The 18,663-nt window shown below is 39.8% G+C and overlaps 1 protein-coding gene across 9 annotated transcripts in view; it reads left to right on the forward strand.

Annotated features, from left to right (window-relative positions):
• The window catches only part of GLT8D2 (glycosyltransferase 8 domain containing 2), a 70,993-nt gene that overhangs the window by 22,987 nt on the left and 29,343 nt on the right, over nt 1–18,663 (forward strand). For 4 of the 9 annotated variants that reach the window (XM_010340233.3, XM_074402313.1, XM_010340235.3 and 1 more), the window contains 2 exons: nt 15,257–15,389; nt 17,388–17,434. The exons of 1 other annotated variant lie outside the window; for it this stretch is intronic. In XM_010340233.3, the coding sequence (XP_010338535.1) occupies nt 17,416–17,434 (19 nt within the window). In that variant the 5' untranslated portion in view covers nt 15,257–15,389; nt 17,388–17,415. Of the gene's footprint in view, nt 1–4,641; nt 4,964–15,256; nt 15,390–17,387; nt 17,435–18,663 lie in introns of all 9 variants that reach the window. 4 more of the 9 variants (XM_010340236.3, XM_003929628.4, XM_074402315.1 and 1 more) reach the window with 2 other exon arrangements.

Raw genomic sequence — 18,663 nt, forward strand, 5'->3', positions numbered from 1 at the left:
CATATTTAATTCATTTTGAGTTGGTTTTGTGTATGATGTAAGACATAGATCCAATTGTGGATCTGATCATGCCTGTAATCCCAGCACTTTGGGAGGCCGAGGTGGACAGATCACGAGGTCAAGAGATCAAAACCATCCTGGCCAACATGGTGAAACCCCGTCTCTACTAAAGATACAAAAAATAGCTGGGTTTTGTGGCGCATGCCTATAGTACCAGCTGTTCGGAAGGCTGAGGCAGGGGAATCGCTTTAACCTGGGAGACAGAAGTTGCAGTGAGCCAAGATTGCGCCACTGCACTCCAGCCTAGCAACAGAGCGAGACTCCATCTAACAAAAAAAAAAAAATACAATTTCATTTTTTTGTTAATATCCAGTTTTCCCAACACCACTTATTGAAGAGACTATCCTCTCCCCATGTCTATTCTTGGTTCCATTATTCTATGTGTCTATATTTATGTCAGTACCATACTTTTTGGATTACTATAGATTTATAAATATTATTTAAAATTAGGAAATGTGATGCCTTCAGTTTGTTCTTGGTCAAAATTGCTTTATTTATTTGGGAGCTTTTGTGATTCCATATGCATCTTAGGATTTTTTTTCTATTTTTATGAAAAATGCCATTGGAATTTTGATAGGGACTACACTGAATCTGTAGATTGCTTTGGGTGTTATGGATATTTTGACAATGTTGATTCTTTCAACTCCCATCACTTTTTTGAGGGCATAATTATATAAAGTTCTAGAATGTTACATCTAATATTATTGTTTGCTTCGGTCGTAATGATGAGGAAACTGAGACAGAGAGAGATGTAGTGATTTCCCTAGGATCACACAATCTTCATGACTTGTATAAGTGGGGTTCCAACTGTTTGCCAAGTACTGTTATAAGTACTTAATGCATGTAAATGCATTACTGCATTTAATCCTCATAAAGCCTTATAATAGTACTTCATTTCCTCAAATTTTTATTTAGAAAGAATTTTAATTTATAGAAAAGTTGCAAGAAAAGTGTGATGGTCAACCAATTTTGCCACATTAGCACATCTCAGTACCTCTCACTCTATTTCTACACACAGACACCTCTGAACCTCTTGACCTTTCACACCTAAATTAATGTATGTGTCTCCTACCATCAATGATGTACTCCTATATAACCATACCACATTCATTCACTTAGGAAATTTAATATTAATGCCATAATATTTACTCAATTTCCCAAAAGTAAACTTTGTAGCTATTTTTAAACAGTTGGTCCAAGATGCAGTCAAGGTTAATACTTTTCATTTCATTTTCAAGCCTCTAAAGAGTTCCCAATGTGTGTTTTTCTGTTGTTGTTGTTGTTCATGACATTAACGTATTTGAAGAGACCAGGGCAGTTTGTCTCCAGATTGATCCATGATTTGGATTTTACTGTGACCTTATCCATGATAGAATCAGGTTAAATATCACTGGCAGAAACACATTGCCATTTATCACATTTCAAGGCACAGGATTTCAATTTGTTTCATTTTGTTGATCTAAAGTGTGATTACTTCGAGATTGTGAAATTTGTGTACCTCAACAACCTTTTACCCTATCCTTTTAGCATGCACTGAGGTTTTTTGCCTGAATTACTTATTAACATGCTGGTTGTAAAATGGTGTTACAGACATTTTATAAGTGAGGAATCTTAAGTTTCTTACACATTATGGAGCCAGGATTTGATCCCAGGCACATCTGACTCCAAGGCCCACAGTCTAATATACTAATTGTATTAGAAAAGCATTTTCACTTGATTTTCCACTTGATTCCAGTGCCCTCAGTCAGAAACTGTGTCTTCTCCATTTGGGATTTTTTGTTTTTGAAACCCAAGAAGTGCCACCATCAGAGATGAGATGAGATTGTAAAGAGGAAGAAGAGGATGCAATTCAGTTGTGCCAATCTTTATGCAATTACACACACACACACACACACACACACACAAACACACACATTTTTACAGCAAACTTGCTGTTGAAACTACATGCTTCTCAAGGACTCCACTCCTACTTACCTTCTTGGCTCACTACTCCTGTGCCTTGCAATTGACATGCCTTTGTCAGCCTCCTAAAGCCTCTTGTTTCATCTTAAAGAGGTTTTAGAGTTGGCAACATGCTGGACAGGGAAAGATGAGCCCCCTGTTCAGATGAGTTAGCACTTACTATTTCTTGGCCTCTGGAGTGGTCTCATAGTTATAGTAGCCAAGCACTCAGGAAAGACCATCAGCTTTGCCTATGAGCTGTATAAGCTTCATCAACACATGGTGAAATCTGTTATCTGGAGCCCAAGTCACCTGACCCCTGGTGTAGCCATAGGGCCCTGTGAGAGCTCAGTACCTTGTGGTTAAAGGCCTTTGAAGTTAGAGAGCTCTAATTTTTAATGCCAGCCTCCTCATTTACTAGGTGTATGATTTTGAGCAAGTTACTGAACCTCTCTGAGCTACAATGTCCTCATTTGAAAAATGGAGATCGTAATTCATCCTCTTGAATAGTGTTAGAATTAAAGGAGATAAAGTACCTAAATAGCCTGGAGTTGCATGCAAATTATGTTTGCAACAAATGGTAGCTATGATTATTATCTGACTGCTTGCAAACTGCTCCCCATATTCACATATCATTCTGGCCACAACAAACGTATTTGTAAAGATTTTGCTTGCAAGAAACTGAACCTCATTTCAAAAGTTTAAGAAAAAAGTGTGAATTTACTGGCTTTCATAAATGGAATGCCCAGGAAATGGATGGCCTTAGAGACTTAGAGCTCGGCTCCCCTCTGGTCTTTGCCCCATTCTCTCCTGTGATACCAGATGGCATCTTTCATGGAGTGGGAAGAGGGGCCATGAGGCCAAAGACCATTCTAGGCTTCTATCATCCCCAAAAGTTAGATGCATGCATATCACCTAAAATCCTAAATGGGTAAAAAGTACCTGAAACCCTATCTCAGAAAAATCCAAAGAAATGTGCTGTTTTGACCCAATTCTTTTCCAGGTGAAAAAGGGGCAGAGAAAAGTGTCACTGCCAATGCACTCAGAGCTCCTGGGTGTTCTGTCTATAGCCCAGGAAAATAAAAGGAACATTGTAGCTGGTTGTTTACAGTGAATTAAAGACTTGAGTCAAATCTCTGTTGAAGAGTTTCCTAGATGACTGCCAGCAAATTCTCATAACACTTTGGTTCATGAAACTGTGAGATCCCATGATATCTTTCCTTTCTCAATTATCTCCTCGAGCTGTCTCTGCCATGTCGTTAGTTTCTAAAGGTTATTATTCCTGGTTTGCTGTCTGCAGTTTCCCATCAAATGTCAAGTTCAGAAGTTCCTTTGAAGGACCATAATTAAGAAGGATCAGCTTAATTTGAAAATAAACTTTGAGGTTTCAAGACAAATTGTTATTTATGGCAAATTAACTTTTTTTTGTGTGTGAGATAAAGGAAGTCAGTTTCCAGCTTCTGGGGTGATTAGCAAAATGACACAAACAAGTGAATGAACATAAAAAATGTGACAAAATTTAACTTTAGATTTTAGATTAAAATGACTGTTGTCATCTAAAATCCTTATCTAATAGTTAAGTTTTATTTTTTTTCATCAAATCTGCCCTATCCTATGCTTTGCTTAATGCGTACCACTTCTCTTAATGAATGTCCAAGGTATTGTATTAAGCATATAGATAGATAATTGTAAATTGGGACAAACAGGAAGTAAAGTCTTAACTGGTAAATTTCGAGAATAAAGGGAGAGGGTCTTAGCTTTCCTGATTTCAGAGCGTAAATAAAATACTACATAATATAATGCAAAGATAAAATTTGAGTTTGGGGAAATGTTTGGTTGAAACTTTTTCATGGTAGATCAACCCTTTTCTTGCCTGCTTGGTACCTGATACTACTCTAAGAACTTTATAGATTTTTTTGTTTTTGAGACAGAGTCTTGTTCTGTTGCCCAAGCTGGAGTGCAGTGGCATGATCTCAGCTCACTACAACCTCCTTCTCACAAGTTCAAGTGATTCTCATGCCTCAGTCTCCCAAGTAGCTGAGATTACAGGCATGCCCCACCACATCTGGCTAATTTTTAATTTTTTTTTTGTTTGTTTCACTCTTGTTACCCAGGCTGGAGTGCAATTGCAAGATCTCGGCTCACCGCAACCTTCGCCTCCTGGGTTCAGGCAATTCTCCTGCCTCAGCCTCCTGAGTAGCTGGGATTACAGGCACACGCCACCATGCCCAGCTAATTTTTTGTATTTTTAGTAGAGGCGGGGTTTCACTATGTTGACCAGGATGGTCTCGATCTCTTGACCTCATGATCCACCCGCCTCGGCCTCCCAAAGTGCTGGGATTACAGGCGTGAGCCACCACGCCCGGCCCCTAATTTTTAAATTTTTATCAGAGATGAGGTTTCGCAGTGTTGGCCAGGCTGGTCTCAAATTCCTGGCCTCAACCTCTCAAAGTGCTGGGATTATAAGTGTGAGCTGCCACACCAGGACACATTATTGAATCTTTATTTGACGATGTAGCTCACTTTTTAGTCACTGATGACTATTCATATCTATAATTCTTCCTGTAGAAAGTATAGGAGAGAATTAAAAACCTGTGTTGATAACTTGCTTCCTTCTTTGGGATACATGTTATCCTCTAGGTTCAAACTTTTTGCCAGATTTCAAGTCACCTTTGAATACCCTGAAATTTGAACAAAATATTAAAGAAAAAAATCAATTCTGCCGAAGGAACAACAAATGGTCTCAACAAATGGCCTTCTCAACAAATGGTCTTGGAACAACTGGAAAACCATATGCTAAAAGATGAAGTTAAATCTACACTTCATGATATATACAAAAATTAACTCTAAATGTAAAAATTAAGTCTAGAACTTTAAAATTCTCAGAAGAAGAATTGAGGATCCAAGATGGCCAAATAGGAACAGCTCTGGAATGCAGTTCCCAGTGAGAACAATGCAGAAGGTAAGTGATCACCGCATTTCTAAATGAGTTATTACTGCCCACAGGCCAGGAGATTCCCAGGCTGAAAAGCACTATGAGTTTCCAGCACAGCTGTTTCAGCCAGTGCAGTGGGTCTCCACACAAAAACTCACACAAATCTGGGTGGTCATTTCAACTGGCACCTGGAATGGCTGGGAGACAGCCATTCATTCAACTGAAAAGGGGGGCTGCAACAGGAAGCCAGGTGATCTGGCTCAGTGGGTCCCACCCTGACAAAGACCAATAATCTGAAATGCTCTGGATTGAGAGTTTCACAGCAAGCGCAGCTAGACCCTGGATGGTCCAGCTCTGTCAGGGAAAGGGTGTCCGATATTACTGAGGCAGTCTGCCATTACCGAGGCAGTCTGCCGTTACTGAGGCAGTCCACCATTACTGAGGCAATCTGCCATTACTGAGGCAGTCTGCCATTACTGAGACAGACCACCATTACTGGGGCAGTTCTAACTATACCTCTGTAAACAAAACCACGAGGAATTTCACACAGCAGCTGGGCAGAGCCCACGGCAGCTCAGCAATGCCTCTTCTGGAAGACCATGACTAGGCTACTTCCTTGCTGGGCAAGGCATCTCTGAAAAAAGGCAGCAGCATGTCAGGAACTTATAATTAAAGCCTCACATTCCCAGGACAGAGCACATGGGAAAAAAGGCAGTTATGAGTTCTGCTGCAGCAGACTTAAATGTACCTGCCCAGCAGCTCTGAATGGAACAATGGGGCTCACAGTTCAGCACTTGAGCTCCTATAAGGGACAGACTGTCTCCTCAAGCAGCTCCCTGACTACTGTATATCCAAAGAGATACCTCGTAAAGGAGAGTTCAGGCTGATATCTGGCAGGTATCCTTCTGGGACAAAGATAACAGAATATGAAACTGGCAGCAACCCTTACTGTTCTGCAGCCACCACAGGTGATCCCCAGGCAAGCAGGGTTTGGAGTGGACCTCCAGTAGTCCTACAGCAGAGGGGCTTGACTGTTAAAAGGAAAACTGAAAAACAGAAAGAAATAACTTCCACATCAACAGAAAGGATGTCCACTCAGAGACCCCTATGTGAAAGTCACCAACTACAAAGACCACAGGTGGATAAATCCACAAAGATGGGAAGAAACCAGCACAAAAAGGATGAAAACACCCCAAACCAGAACTCTTCTCTTCCTCCAATGGATCACAACTCCTCACCAACAAAGGAACAAAGATGAGTGGAGAATGAGTGTGACGAATTGACAGAAAGAGGTTGCAGAAGGTGGGTAATAAAAAACTTCTCTGAGCTAAAAGAACATGTTCTAACCCAATGCAAAGAAACTAAGAACCCTGAAAAAAGGTTTGACAAAATGCTAATGAGAATAAACAGCTTAGAGAAAAATATAAATGACTTGATGGAGCTGAAAAACAAAACACAAGAACTTCACAAAGCATACACAAGTTTCAGTATCAAATTGACCAAGCAGAAAAAAAGGATCGACCAAGCAGAAGAAAGGATATGAACTGAAGATCAACTCAATGAAATAAAATGAGAAGGCAAGATTAGAGAAAAAACAGTGAAAAGAAATGAACAAAGCCTCCAAGAAATATGGGATTATGTGAAAAGACCAATCTACATTTGATAGGTGTACCTGAATGTGATGGAGAGAATGAATCCAAGCTGGAAAACACTCTTCAGAATATTGTCCAGGAGAACTTCCCCAATGCAGCAAGGCAGGCCATGATTCAAGTCTAGGAAATACAGAGAACACCACAGAGATATTCCTCAAGAAGAGCAACCCCAAGGCACATAATCATCAGATTCACTAGGGTTGAAATGAAGTAAAAAATGCTAAGGGCAGCCAGAGAGAAAGGTGAGGTTACCCACAAAGGGAAGCCCATCAGACTCACAGCAGATCTCTTGGCAGAAACCCTACAAGCCAGAAGAGAGTGGGGGCCAATATTCAACATCCTTAAAGAAAAGAACTTTCAGCCTAGAATTTCAATCCAGCCAAACTAAGCTTCATAAGCGAGGGAGAAATAAAATCCTTTATGAACAAGCAATTGCTGAGAGATTTCATCACCACCAGGACTGCCTTACAAGAGCTCCTGAAAGAAGCAGTAAACATAGAAAGTAACAACCAGTACCATCCACTCCAAAAATGTACCAAATGGTAAAGACCACTGACACAATGAAGAAACTGTGCCAACTAATGGGCAAAACAACCAGCTAGCATCAAAATGGCAGGATGAAATTCACACATAACAATATTAACCTTAAATGTAAATGGGCTAAATACCCCAATCAAAAGACACAGACTGGCAAATTGGATAAAAAGTCAAAACTCATTAGTATGCTGTATCTAGGAAATCCATCTCACATGCAAGGACACACATAGGCTCAGAATAAAGGGATGGAGAAAGATTTACCAAGCAAATGGAGGGTAAAAAAAAAGCAGGAGTTGCAATCCTTGTCTCTGATAAAATAGACTTTAAACCAACAAGGATCAAAAGAGACAAAGAAGGACATTACATAATGGTAAAAGGATTAATGCAACAAGAAGAGCTAACAATCGTAAATATATATGCACCCAATATAGGAGCACTCAGTTACATAAAGCAAGTTCTTAATGACCTACAAAGAGACTTAGACTCCTACACAATAATAGTGGGAGACTTTAACACTCCACTGTCAATATTAGAGAGATCAACAAGACAGAAAATTAATAAGGATATCCAGAACTTGAACTCAGATCTGGACAAAGCAAACCTAATAGACCTCTACAGAACTCTCCACCCCAAATCCACAGAATATACATTCTTCTCAGCACCACATCGCACCTACTGTAAAACTGACCATATAATTGGAAGTAAATCACTCCTCAGCAAATGCAAAAAAACCAGAAATCATAACAAACAATCTCTCCGCAGGGAAATCAAGTTAGAATTTAGGATTAAGAAACTAACTCAGAACTGCACAATTTCATGGAAACTAAACAACTGGCTTTTGAATGTTGACTGGATAAACAATGAAATAAAGGCAGAAATAAAGATGTTCTTCAAAACCAACAAGTATGAAGACACAACGTACCAGAATCTCTGGGACACATTTAAAGCAGTTTCTAGAGGGAAATTTATAGCAATAAATGCCCACATGAGAAGCAAGGAAAGAACTAAAATCAACATCTTAACATTAAGATTGAAAGAGCTAGAGGAGCAAGATTAAAAAAAAAAAACCCAAAAGCTAGCAGAAAACAAGAAATAAGATCAGAGCAGAAGTGAAGGAGATAGAGACACAAAAAACCCTTCAAAAAGTCCATAAATCCAGGAGCTGGTTTTTTGAAAAGATCAACACAATAGACCACTAGCCAGATTAATAAAAAAGAAAAGAGAGAAAAATCAAATAGATGCAATAAAAAATGATAAAGGGGATATCATCACTGATTCCACAGAAATACAAACTGCCATCAGAGATTACTAGGAACAACTATATGCACCTAAACCAGTAAACCTGGAAGAAATGGATAAATTCCTGGACCCTTGCCTCCTCCCAAGCCTAAACCAGGAAGAAGTTGAAACCCTGAATAGACCAATAACAAGGGCTGAAGTTGAGGCAGCAATTAATAGCCTACCAACCAAAAAAAGCCCAGGTCCAGATGGGTTCAGAGCCGAACCCTACCAGACATACAAAGAGGAGTTGGTACCACTCCTTCTGAAACTATTCCAAACAATCCAAAAAGAGGGAATCCTTCCCAAATCAATTTATGAGACCAGCATCATCCTGATACCAAAACCCGGCAGAGACTCAACCAAAAAAGAAAACTTCAGGCCAATATCCATGATGAACATAGATGCAAAAATCTTCAATAAAATACTAGCAAACTGATTGCAATAGCACATCAAAAAGCTTAACCATCGTGATCAAGTAGGCTTCATCCCGGGTGCAAGGCTGGTTCAACATATGCAAGTCTATAAATGTAATCCATCACATAAACAGAACCAAAGACAAAATCTACATGATTATCTCAATAGATGCAGAGGAGGCCTTTGACAAAATTCAACAGTGCTTTATGCTAAAAACTTTCAAGAAACTAGGTATCAATGGAATGTATCCCAAAATAATAAAAGCTATTTATGACAAACCTACAGCCAATATCGTACTGAATGGGCAAAAACTACAAGCATTCCCTTTGAAATCTGGCACTAGACAAGGATGCCCTCTCTCACCACTCCTTATGCAATATAGTTTTGGAAGTTCTAGCCAGAGCAATCAGGCAAGTAAAAGAAATAAAAGGTATTCAATTAGGAAAGGAGTAAGTCAAATTGTCTCTATTTGCAGATGACAATTGTATATTTAGAAGACTCCATTGTCTCAGCTCCAAATCTCCTTAAACTGATAAGCAACTTCAGCAGTCCTAGGATACAAAATCAACGTGCAGAAATCACAAGCATTCCTATACACCAATAACAGACTTAAAGAGAGCCAAATCAAGAATGTCTCATTAACAATTGCTACAAAGAGAATATAATACCTAGGAATACATCTAACAAAGGATGTAAAGGACCTCTTCAAGGAGAACCACAAACCACTGCTCAAGGAAATAAGAGAGGACACAAACAGAAGGAAAAACATTCCATGCTCATGGTTAGGAAGAATCAATATTGTGAAAATGGTCATACTGCCCAAAGTAATTTACAGATTCAACACTATCCCCATCAAGCTACCTATGACCCTCTTCACAGAACTGTAATAAACCACCTTAAACTTCATATGGAAACAAAAGAGAGCCTGCATAGCCAAGACAATCCTAAGCAAAAAGAACAAAGCTGGAGGCATCATGCTACCTGACTTCAAACTATACTGCAAGACTACAGTAATCAAAGCAGCATGGTACTAGTACCAAAACAAAGATAGACCAATGGAACAGAACAGAGGCCTTGGAGGCAATGCCACACATCTACAACCATCTGATCTTTGACAAGCCTGACAAAAAAAAGCAATAGGGAAAGGATTTCTGTTTAATAAATGGTGTTGGGAAAACTGGCTGGCCATGTGTGGAAAGCAGAAACTGGACCCCTTCCTGACACCTTACACTAAAATTAACTCCAGATGGATTAAAGACTTAAACATAAGACCTAACACCATGAAAGCTCTAGAAGAAAACTTAGGGGAAAGCATTCAGGACATAGGCATAGGCAAGGACTTCATTACTAGAACACCAAAAGCATTGGCAACAAAAGCCAAAATAGACAAATGGGATCTAATTAAACTCCAGAGCTTCTGTACAGCAAAAGAAACAATCATTAGAGTGAACTGGCAACCAACAGAATGGGAAAAAATTTTTGCAATCTACTCATCTGACAAAGGACTTATATCCAGAATCTACAAATAACTAAAACAGATTTACAGGAAAAAAAAAAAAACAAACAAACCCATTCAAAAGTGGGCAAAGGACATGAACAGACACTTTTCAAAAGAAGACATATATGATGCCAACAAACATATGAAAAAGTGCTCATCATCACTGGCCATTAGAGAAATGCAAGTGAAAACCACATTGAAATACCATCTCATGCCAGTTAGAATGGTGATCATTAAAAAATTTGGAGACAACAGATACTGGAGAGGATGTGGAGAAATAGAAAGACTTTTACACTGTTGGTGGGAGTGTAAATTAGTTCAACCATTGTGGAAGACAGTGTGGCAATTCCTCAAGGATCTAGAAATAGAAATTCCATTAGACTCAGCAATCCCATTACTGGGTATATAGCCAAAGGATTACAAATCATTCTATTATAAAGACACATGCACATGTATGTTCATTGCGGCATTGTTTACAATAGCAAAGACCTGGAACCAACCCAAATGCCCATCAATGATAGACTGGACAAGGAAAATGTGGCACATATACACCATGGAATACCATGCAGCCATAAAAACGATGAGTTTGTGTCCTTTGTAGGGATATGGGTGAATCTGGAAACCATCATTCTCAGCAAACTGACACAAGAACAAAAAATCAAACACCGCATGTTCTCACTCATAGGTGGGTGTTGAACAATGAGAACACTTGGGCACAGGGAGGGAAGCATCACACACTGAGGTCTGTTGGGCGGGGAATGGGGAGGGACAGTGGGAGGTAGGGAGGTTGGGGAGGGATAACATGGGGAGAAATGACAGATATAGGTGACAGGGGGATGGAGGCAGCAAACCACATTGCCATGTATGTACCTATGCAACAATTCTGCATGTTCTGCACATGTACCCCAGAACCTAAAGTGCAATTATATATATATATTTATATATATATTAAATTAGATATATATAAATTAAATATATTTATATATTTAATGTATATATTTATATATTATATAAATTAAATAAATATACATATATATATTTACATCATGACCTTACTTTTGGCCAAAAATTCTTAGATATGATACTAAAAGCATGATCTGTAGAAGAAAAAAAGACCAGGTGTGGTGGCTCATGCCTGTAATCCTGGCACTTTGGAAAGTTGAGGAGGCAGATTGCTTGAGCTCAGGAGTTTGAGACCAGCCTGGACAACATGGAAAAACCCCCCATCTCTACAAAAAATACAAAAACTAGCCAGGTGAGGTAGTGAGCATCTATTGTTCCAGCTACTTGGGAGGCTGAGATAGGAGAATTGCTTGAGCCTCAGAGGTAGATGTTGCAGTGAACTGAGATTGTACTACACTTAAGCCTGGGTAATGGAATAAAACTCTGTTTCAAAAAAAAAAAGAAAGAAAGAAAATTAATTTGACATGAAAATCAAATACTTCTGCTCTGCAAAATTCATTTTTAAGAGACTGAAAAGACAAGCCACATACCAGGGGAAAGTATTTGCAAATCACATATCCACCACGGGATTTTTTTTTTCTTGAAACAGGGTCTTGCTCTGTTGCCCAGGCTGGGGTGCAGTGGTGCAATCTTGGCTCACTACAACCTTTGCCTCCCGGGTTCAAGTGATTCTCCTGCCTCAGCCTCCCATGTAGCTGGAATTACAGATGCGCACCACCATTCCTGCCTCACTTTTGTATTTTAGTAGAGACGGGTTTTCACCATGCTGGCCAGGCTGGCCTTGAACTCCTGACCTGAAGTCATCTACCAACCTCGACCTCCTAAAGTGCTGGGATTACAGGTGTGAGCCACAGCACCTGGCCATAACACAGGACTTGTATCCAGAATATATAAACAACTCCCAAAACTCAAAAACAAGAAAATATTCCTATAAAAATGTGCAAAAGATTTAAAAAGACATTTCACCTTATGTGTTTGATAAATAAACACACAAAAAGATGCTCAACATGAGTAATCATCAAGGAAATGCAAATTAAAATCACAATGCAATTCATCCATTAGAAGAGCTAAAATAAAAAAATACTAACAATACCAAGTACTGACAAGAACACAGAGCAACTGGAACTTTCTTATAATGCTAGTGGGAATACAAAATGAAAATCTGTTTCCACTCAGGAAAAAAGATTGTCAATTTCTTTCTTTTTTTTTTTTTTTTTTTTTTCAGACAGGGTTTTACTCTGACACCTGGGCTGGAGTGCAGTAGTGCCACTATGGCTTACTGCAGCCTTAACCTCCCAGGCTCAAGCAATTCTCTCATCTCAGTTTCCTGAATAGCTGGGGCCACAGGTGCCCACCACCAGGTCTGGCTAATTTTTTTTCTCTAACTCTCCACAATTTTTTTCTTTTTTCATAGAGATAGGAGTCTCACTATATTGCCAGGGCTGGTCTTGAACTTCTGAGCTAAAGCAATCCTCCCACCTTGGCTTCCCAAAGTGCTGGGATTATAGGTATGAGCCACTGTGCCCAGCCTAGATTGGCAGTTTTTTATAGAGTTAAATATATATCTACCAAAAGACTCAGCAATACCACTTCTAGGTAGTTACCCTCTCTTCACACAAAAACCTGTAAACAAGTGTTTACAGAAGCATTATTTATAATCACAAAACAATGGAAACAACCCAGATGTCCTTCAATGGGTGAATGGATAAACTGTGGTATATCCATTCAATGGAATACTATTCAGCAATAAAAAGGTACAAACTATTGATAAAGGCAGTAACAGGTATGAATCTCAAAAGCATTGTGCTAAGTGAGAGAAGAGAGCCTCTCAAAATATTACATCCTGTAGGATTCCATTTGTATGACATTCTGGAAAAGACAAAACTATAGAGACAGAGAACAGATCAGCAGTTGTCAAGGGCTAGGTGTTGGACAGGGCCTGACTACAAAGGGGCAGCACAAGGGAATTCTTCAGGAGTGTTGGTGGTATTCTCTCTCCTATTTGTGGTGGTTGTTACAAGAATCTATGCATGTGTAAAAATTCATAGAACTATACAAAAAAAAAAGTAAATTCTAATGTATGTAATTTTTTTAAAACTTAAAAATCAGCCTGTCAAATTTTGAAGCTGACATGGTAATATTCCTCTAGTAAATGTGTCATAGAAAGGAAGTCTATTTAAAACAAAAGCAGACATACTGAGTGTTTATTCTGCAGAACCATTTGTGTTTCCCTGGGTGAAGCACTCTTTCTGATTCTTCAATGTAGTCCAAAGAATTCAGAAAATACTACCTAATAAAAAAGAAATATGCACAGCAATTTTTAAAAATTTTATTTTATTCTAAGTTTTGGGATATATGTGCAGAATGTGCAGGTTTCTTACATAGGTAAATGTGTGCCATGGTGGTTTGCTGCACCTATGAACCCATTACCTAGGTATTAAGCCTGGCATGCATTAGCTATTTATTCTGATGCTCTCCCTCCCCTCAATGCATAGCAATTTTTAAGAACATCAAGAAAGAAGCTCATAGTAGGAAATGTGTGTAAATCCATAAGACCAGAAATAAATTTGCTTGTCAACATGTATCAAATACCTTGGCAGAAAAATAGTTCTCATAGGCCAATTCTTTAGGCTTTGAAGCAGCAGCTGGTCTCTTTTGTTAAAAGAAGTTGTTCTTGGAATACATCTAGTTGATAGGCCTCTTAGAATTTGCCCTGCATTTTTCTTATGCAAAGAAAGGACTTTATATAAAAAGTTGGCCTGATAGAACATGAGAATGATTGATAATGTGACACTTAACAGTTCTTGCCGCTTATCAAAATATAGAGCATCGTGTGTGTATGCACGTGTGTGTATGCACGTGTGTGTGTGTAGAATCTACTGTGTTTATATGTTTGAATAGATAATACATCAATATGATTTGACATTCTGTAGGTGCCAAAACTGCTATTTATTAGTTAGAAACTCCTGTGGGACTGCGCCAGACATTTATAGCTGGTACCCATTTTGATTGATCAATGCCAAGAGCCATATGGGTTATTAAATATGTTCAATATAAGTCCTGTAAGAATATCAACCCAAAAATCTCCCTTTTTCTACCAGCCTACCACTATATTTTCTGTAATCTTCAATACAGAGGCAGAAAGGCCTTTAAATATTGGGTTACATGAAGTTGGATGGAGGTGGGTATTTCAATTACTTTAATTGTGTATAGCAACGTGAAACAGGCCCATTTCATTCCAAAGCTTTCTCTGAGAATTCTCCAACCTTTCTTCCAGGGCTCTCATTCTTTCCATTTGTGTTCCCTTTTCCTTGCAGTCACCCCGAAAGCCTGCCACTCTCCTGATGTTTATCTGAGACCAGATAAACATCCCACTGTGGAATGAGATGAACTTTCTCATCTCACAGCGCTCATCCCCTGGAATATTACTGCTGTGAGCTTGGGGCTACAAAAAAACACACAACAAACCTGGTAGCTCTTCTAAGAGCAGCAGTTTTTCTTTTTTGCTTTACTTTTCTCTTTCTTTCTTTCTCTTCCTTCCTTTCTCATTTTCTTTCTCACTTTCTTTCATTCTTTCTTTTTCTTTCTCCCTTTCTCTCCCTCTTCCTCTCTTTCTTTCTTTCTTTTTGTCTTTTTTCTTTCTTTCTATTCTTTCTCTCTCCCCCTTCTTTTTTTTTTTTTTTTTAAACGGGGTTTTGCCCTGTTTCCCAGCTGGAGTGCAGCAGCCACAGCTCACTGCAGCTTCAGCCTCCTGGGCACAAGTGATCCTCCAGCCTCAACTTCCTGAGTAGCTGGGACTACAGGCATGCACCACTCTACCTGCTAATTTTTGTATTTTTTGTAGAAATTGTGGGGGTGAGAGGTCTTATTATGTTGTCCAGGCTTGTCTCAAACTCCTAGGCTCAAGCATCTGCCCACCCCGGCCTCCCAAAGTGAGCCACTACACTTGGTAAAACACTTAAAATGTCACTTTAGGTCCTGTGAAGAGCAGTGTGGAGCTGGGCTGAGGTTAGAAGGTGGAGAGCGTGGAAGAAGATTGTGGGTTGAGTATTGGACATCTGTTCTTGAACAGTCCCTGGGCCTGCCATAGGAAAGGAAGTTCTCCTGAGTAAGTGACTTGGACTTTCCTTTTCCCTCTAATAACATTTTTTCTTGGGCTGTGGCCAAACCTTAGGATTTTGATTCATCCCTTATTCAAACTGGTTTAGTTTTTCCCTGCTTTCACCTGGCCATCCCACCTAGGCACAGAAGACCTTGCTCTCATAACAGGTAGTTTTCTCCGTGAGGGGGAACTCTCCTAGCAGTTAAAGGAGTGATTCCTTTCCACTACTACATGTTGCACAGCTCCCATGAATTTGAAGGTAAAACAAAAACCTTGAAAGATACTTTGAGCTCACTGTGAGCAAAGTTGAGTATTCACTCTCCTTTACCATCACAATTCCTTTGGGAATGTTTGAGAAACAGTCCTTTAGGGCTTTAATAATGTTAAACACTGATGGAAGGGGTTTAATGCACGTAAAATAAAATCCAAACTTCTCTTCAGGCACGGTAGTATCCAGCCCCTTCGTACCTCTTCGGCCTCTTCCAGTCAGTCTCTCCCTTGGTTCACTGTGATCCAGCTACAATGAGCTTCTTGCAGTTCCTAGAATACTTGGAGCTTATTCCAGCCCCAGGGCTTTTGCACTTGCTGTTCCCTCTGCTTAGGATGCTCCCTGCATGTTCTGCCCTTGACTGGCTCTTGCTCTTCCTTCCCTCCAATGCCATCTCCTCAATGAAGCTTTTCCTGATTTCTCTTCCTGATGCACTCCCCACCCCTGTTCATCTTTATCCCAACACCTCCATTGCTTCCTTCATAGCACTTACCATACTTTTACGTGTCACATTTTAATATCTGTTTCCCCCACTGGACCAAAAGCTCCAGGAAAATAGGGACCAGGACTGTTTTGTTCATCGGTACATCACTGGAAGTGGCAAAGTGCTGGGCTTTTAGTAGGATCCCAATATGTAAATACTGAATGAATGATTGAATTGAGTATAATGCATGCCCCATCCAAGGGATTCCTGAAGATGTAAAGGCTTTCTTATCAAGGAATGAAGTCATGAAAGATAGCATGCCGTTGCTGTTTTAGATCAAGGAGATGTTCTAGTGCGATACTTCCAGTTACTGCCATGTGCTCTGCTAACCCAGAAGGTTGACAGAGCTCTTTTTTTTTTTTTTTTTTTTTTTCCGAGACAGAGTCTTGCTCATTGCCCAGGCTAGAGCGTAGTGGTGTGATCTTGGCTCATGGCAACCTCCACCTCCCAGGTTCAAACGATTCTTCTGCCTCAGCCTCCTGAGTAGCTGGGGTTACAGGTGCGTGCCACCAAGCCCAGCTATTTTTTTTTAAAATTTATTTTCAGTGGAGATGGGGTTTCGCAATGTCAGCCAGGATGGTCTTGATTTTCTGACCTTGTCATCCACCCGCCTTGGCCTCCCAAAGCGCTGGGATTATAGGCTGAGCCACCGCGTACAGCCAGCCGACAGAGCTCTTTTTGCAGGAGGTTAAAAAAGATTCTGGGCTGGTAAGGTGGCTCATGCCGTAATCCCAACACTTTAGGAGGCCACGGTGGATAGATGGCTTGAGGTAGAAGTTTGAGATCGGCCTGGAAAACATGGCAAAAGCCTGTCTCTACTAAAAATACAAAATTATCCAGGCTTGGTGGTGCATGCCTAGTCCCAGCTACTCAGGAGGCTGAGGAAGGAGAATTGCTTGAAACTTGGAGTCAGAAGTTGCAGTGAGAACCTCTGTCGCACCTCTATCACACCACTGCATTCTAGCCTGGGTGACAAGAGTGAGACTCTGTCACCAAAAAGAAAAGAAAAAGAAATTCTGAAGACAAAAGATTAGCTCTTGAGGACCCTTAGTAAGGTTTATTCAACCAGGGGCATCACTTTTGAAGAGATGGACCTATATTCATTTTGTTTCCAAAATTTTAGATTCAGAGCAGTAAAAGATAATCATACACTTCATGATAGATGTCCTTCAGAGAAGGCATAGTCCTTAACATTTGTTAATGACTTTTAATTGATTCTCTTTTAAATGGATTTTTCTTTCTTAATCCACAGATCACAGTTCTTATCTGCGTGAATACACATGGCTCTGTTAAGAAAAAGTAAGATTACAACTTTGAAAATAATGATTAAAAATCAGATATTTGGGAGGATTGTTTTGATGCTGGGACTTGGCTTTTTTCTTCTTTCTTGAATTGTCTTTGATTTTCATGGATCGTTTTGGCATCATCATTTCCGGATTATTCCCATGGAGAGTTGTTCAGTATTTTAGTCAGAAGTGGACTTATCAGCTGGGCGCACTGGCTCATACCTGTAATCCTAGTACATTGGGAGGCTTAGGTGGGCAGATCAGTTGAGCTCAGGAATTCAAGACCAGCCTGGGCAGCATGGCGAGACCCTATCTCTACAAAAAATACAAAAATTAGCCGGTTATGGTGGTGGGTGCCTGTAGTCTCAGCTACTCAGGAGGCTGAGGCAGGAGGATCACTTGAGCCTGAGAGGCAGAGTCTGCAGTGAACCGAGATTGCACCAATGCATACCAGCCTGGGAGACAGAGCAAGAACTTGTCTCAAAAAACAAACAAACAAAAAAGAAGTGGAAGTGGACTTATAAGAAGGATCATATATTTCTATAAAACTTGCAGATATAAGGCCGGGCGCAGTGGCTCACGCCTGTAATCCCAGCACTTTGGGAGGCCGAGGCAGGTGGATCACGAGGTCAAGAGATCAAGACCATCCTGGTCAACATGGTGAAACCCCGTCTCTACTAAAAATACAAAAATTAGCTGGGCATGGTGGTGTGTGCCTGTAGTCCCAGCTACTCGGGAGGCTGAGGCAGGAGAATTGCTTGAACCCAGGAGGCGGAGGTTGTGGTGAGCTGAGATTGCGCCATTGCACTCTAGCCTGGGTCACAAGAGCGAAACTCTGTCTCAAAAAAAAAAAAAAAAAAAAAAAAACAACAACAACAACAAACAAAACTTGCAGATATAATGCATTTTCTCATTCTGAATAAATATTCATGTTCATAGCCAATTTAGCATTTGTAATTTCTAATTTTGTATTCATATTCTTAAAGAGTCACCTCAACTCTTCAGACCCATCAGAACCTGGATTTGCCTCTGATGGTAGATCCAGTCATTTGTGAATTTGTGGAGAAACATAGTAACCTAATTGTGTTACCCTCAGGGTAGAGTTCCCAGATTCAGCAAACAAATACACAGGACAGGACAACCAGTTAAATTTGAACTTCAGATAAACAACAAATAAATTTTTAGTATATGTATGTTCCAAATATTGCATAAGACATATATGCACCAGAAAAATAATTTTAT

This window comes from Saimiri boliviensis, chromosome 7 (genome assembly GCF_048565385.1).
Source record: "Saimiri boliviensis isolate mSaiBol1 chromosome 7, mSaiBol1.pri, whole genome shotgun sequence".
Lineage (NCBI taxonomy): Eukaryota > Metazoa > Chordata > Mammalia > Primates > Cebidae > Saimiri > Saimiri boliviensis.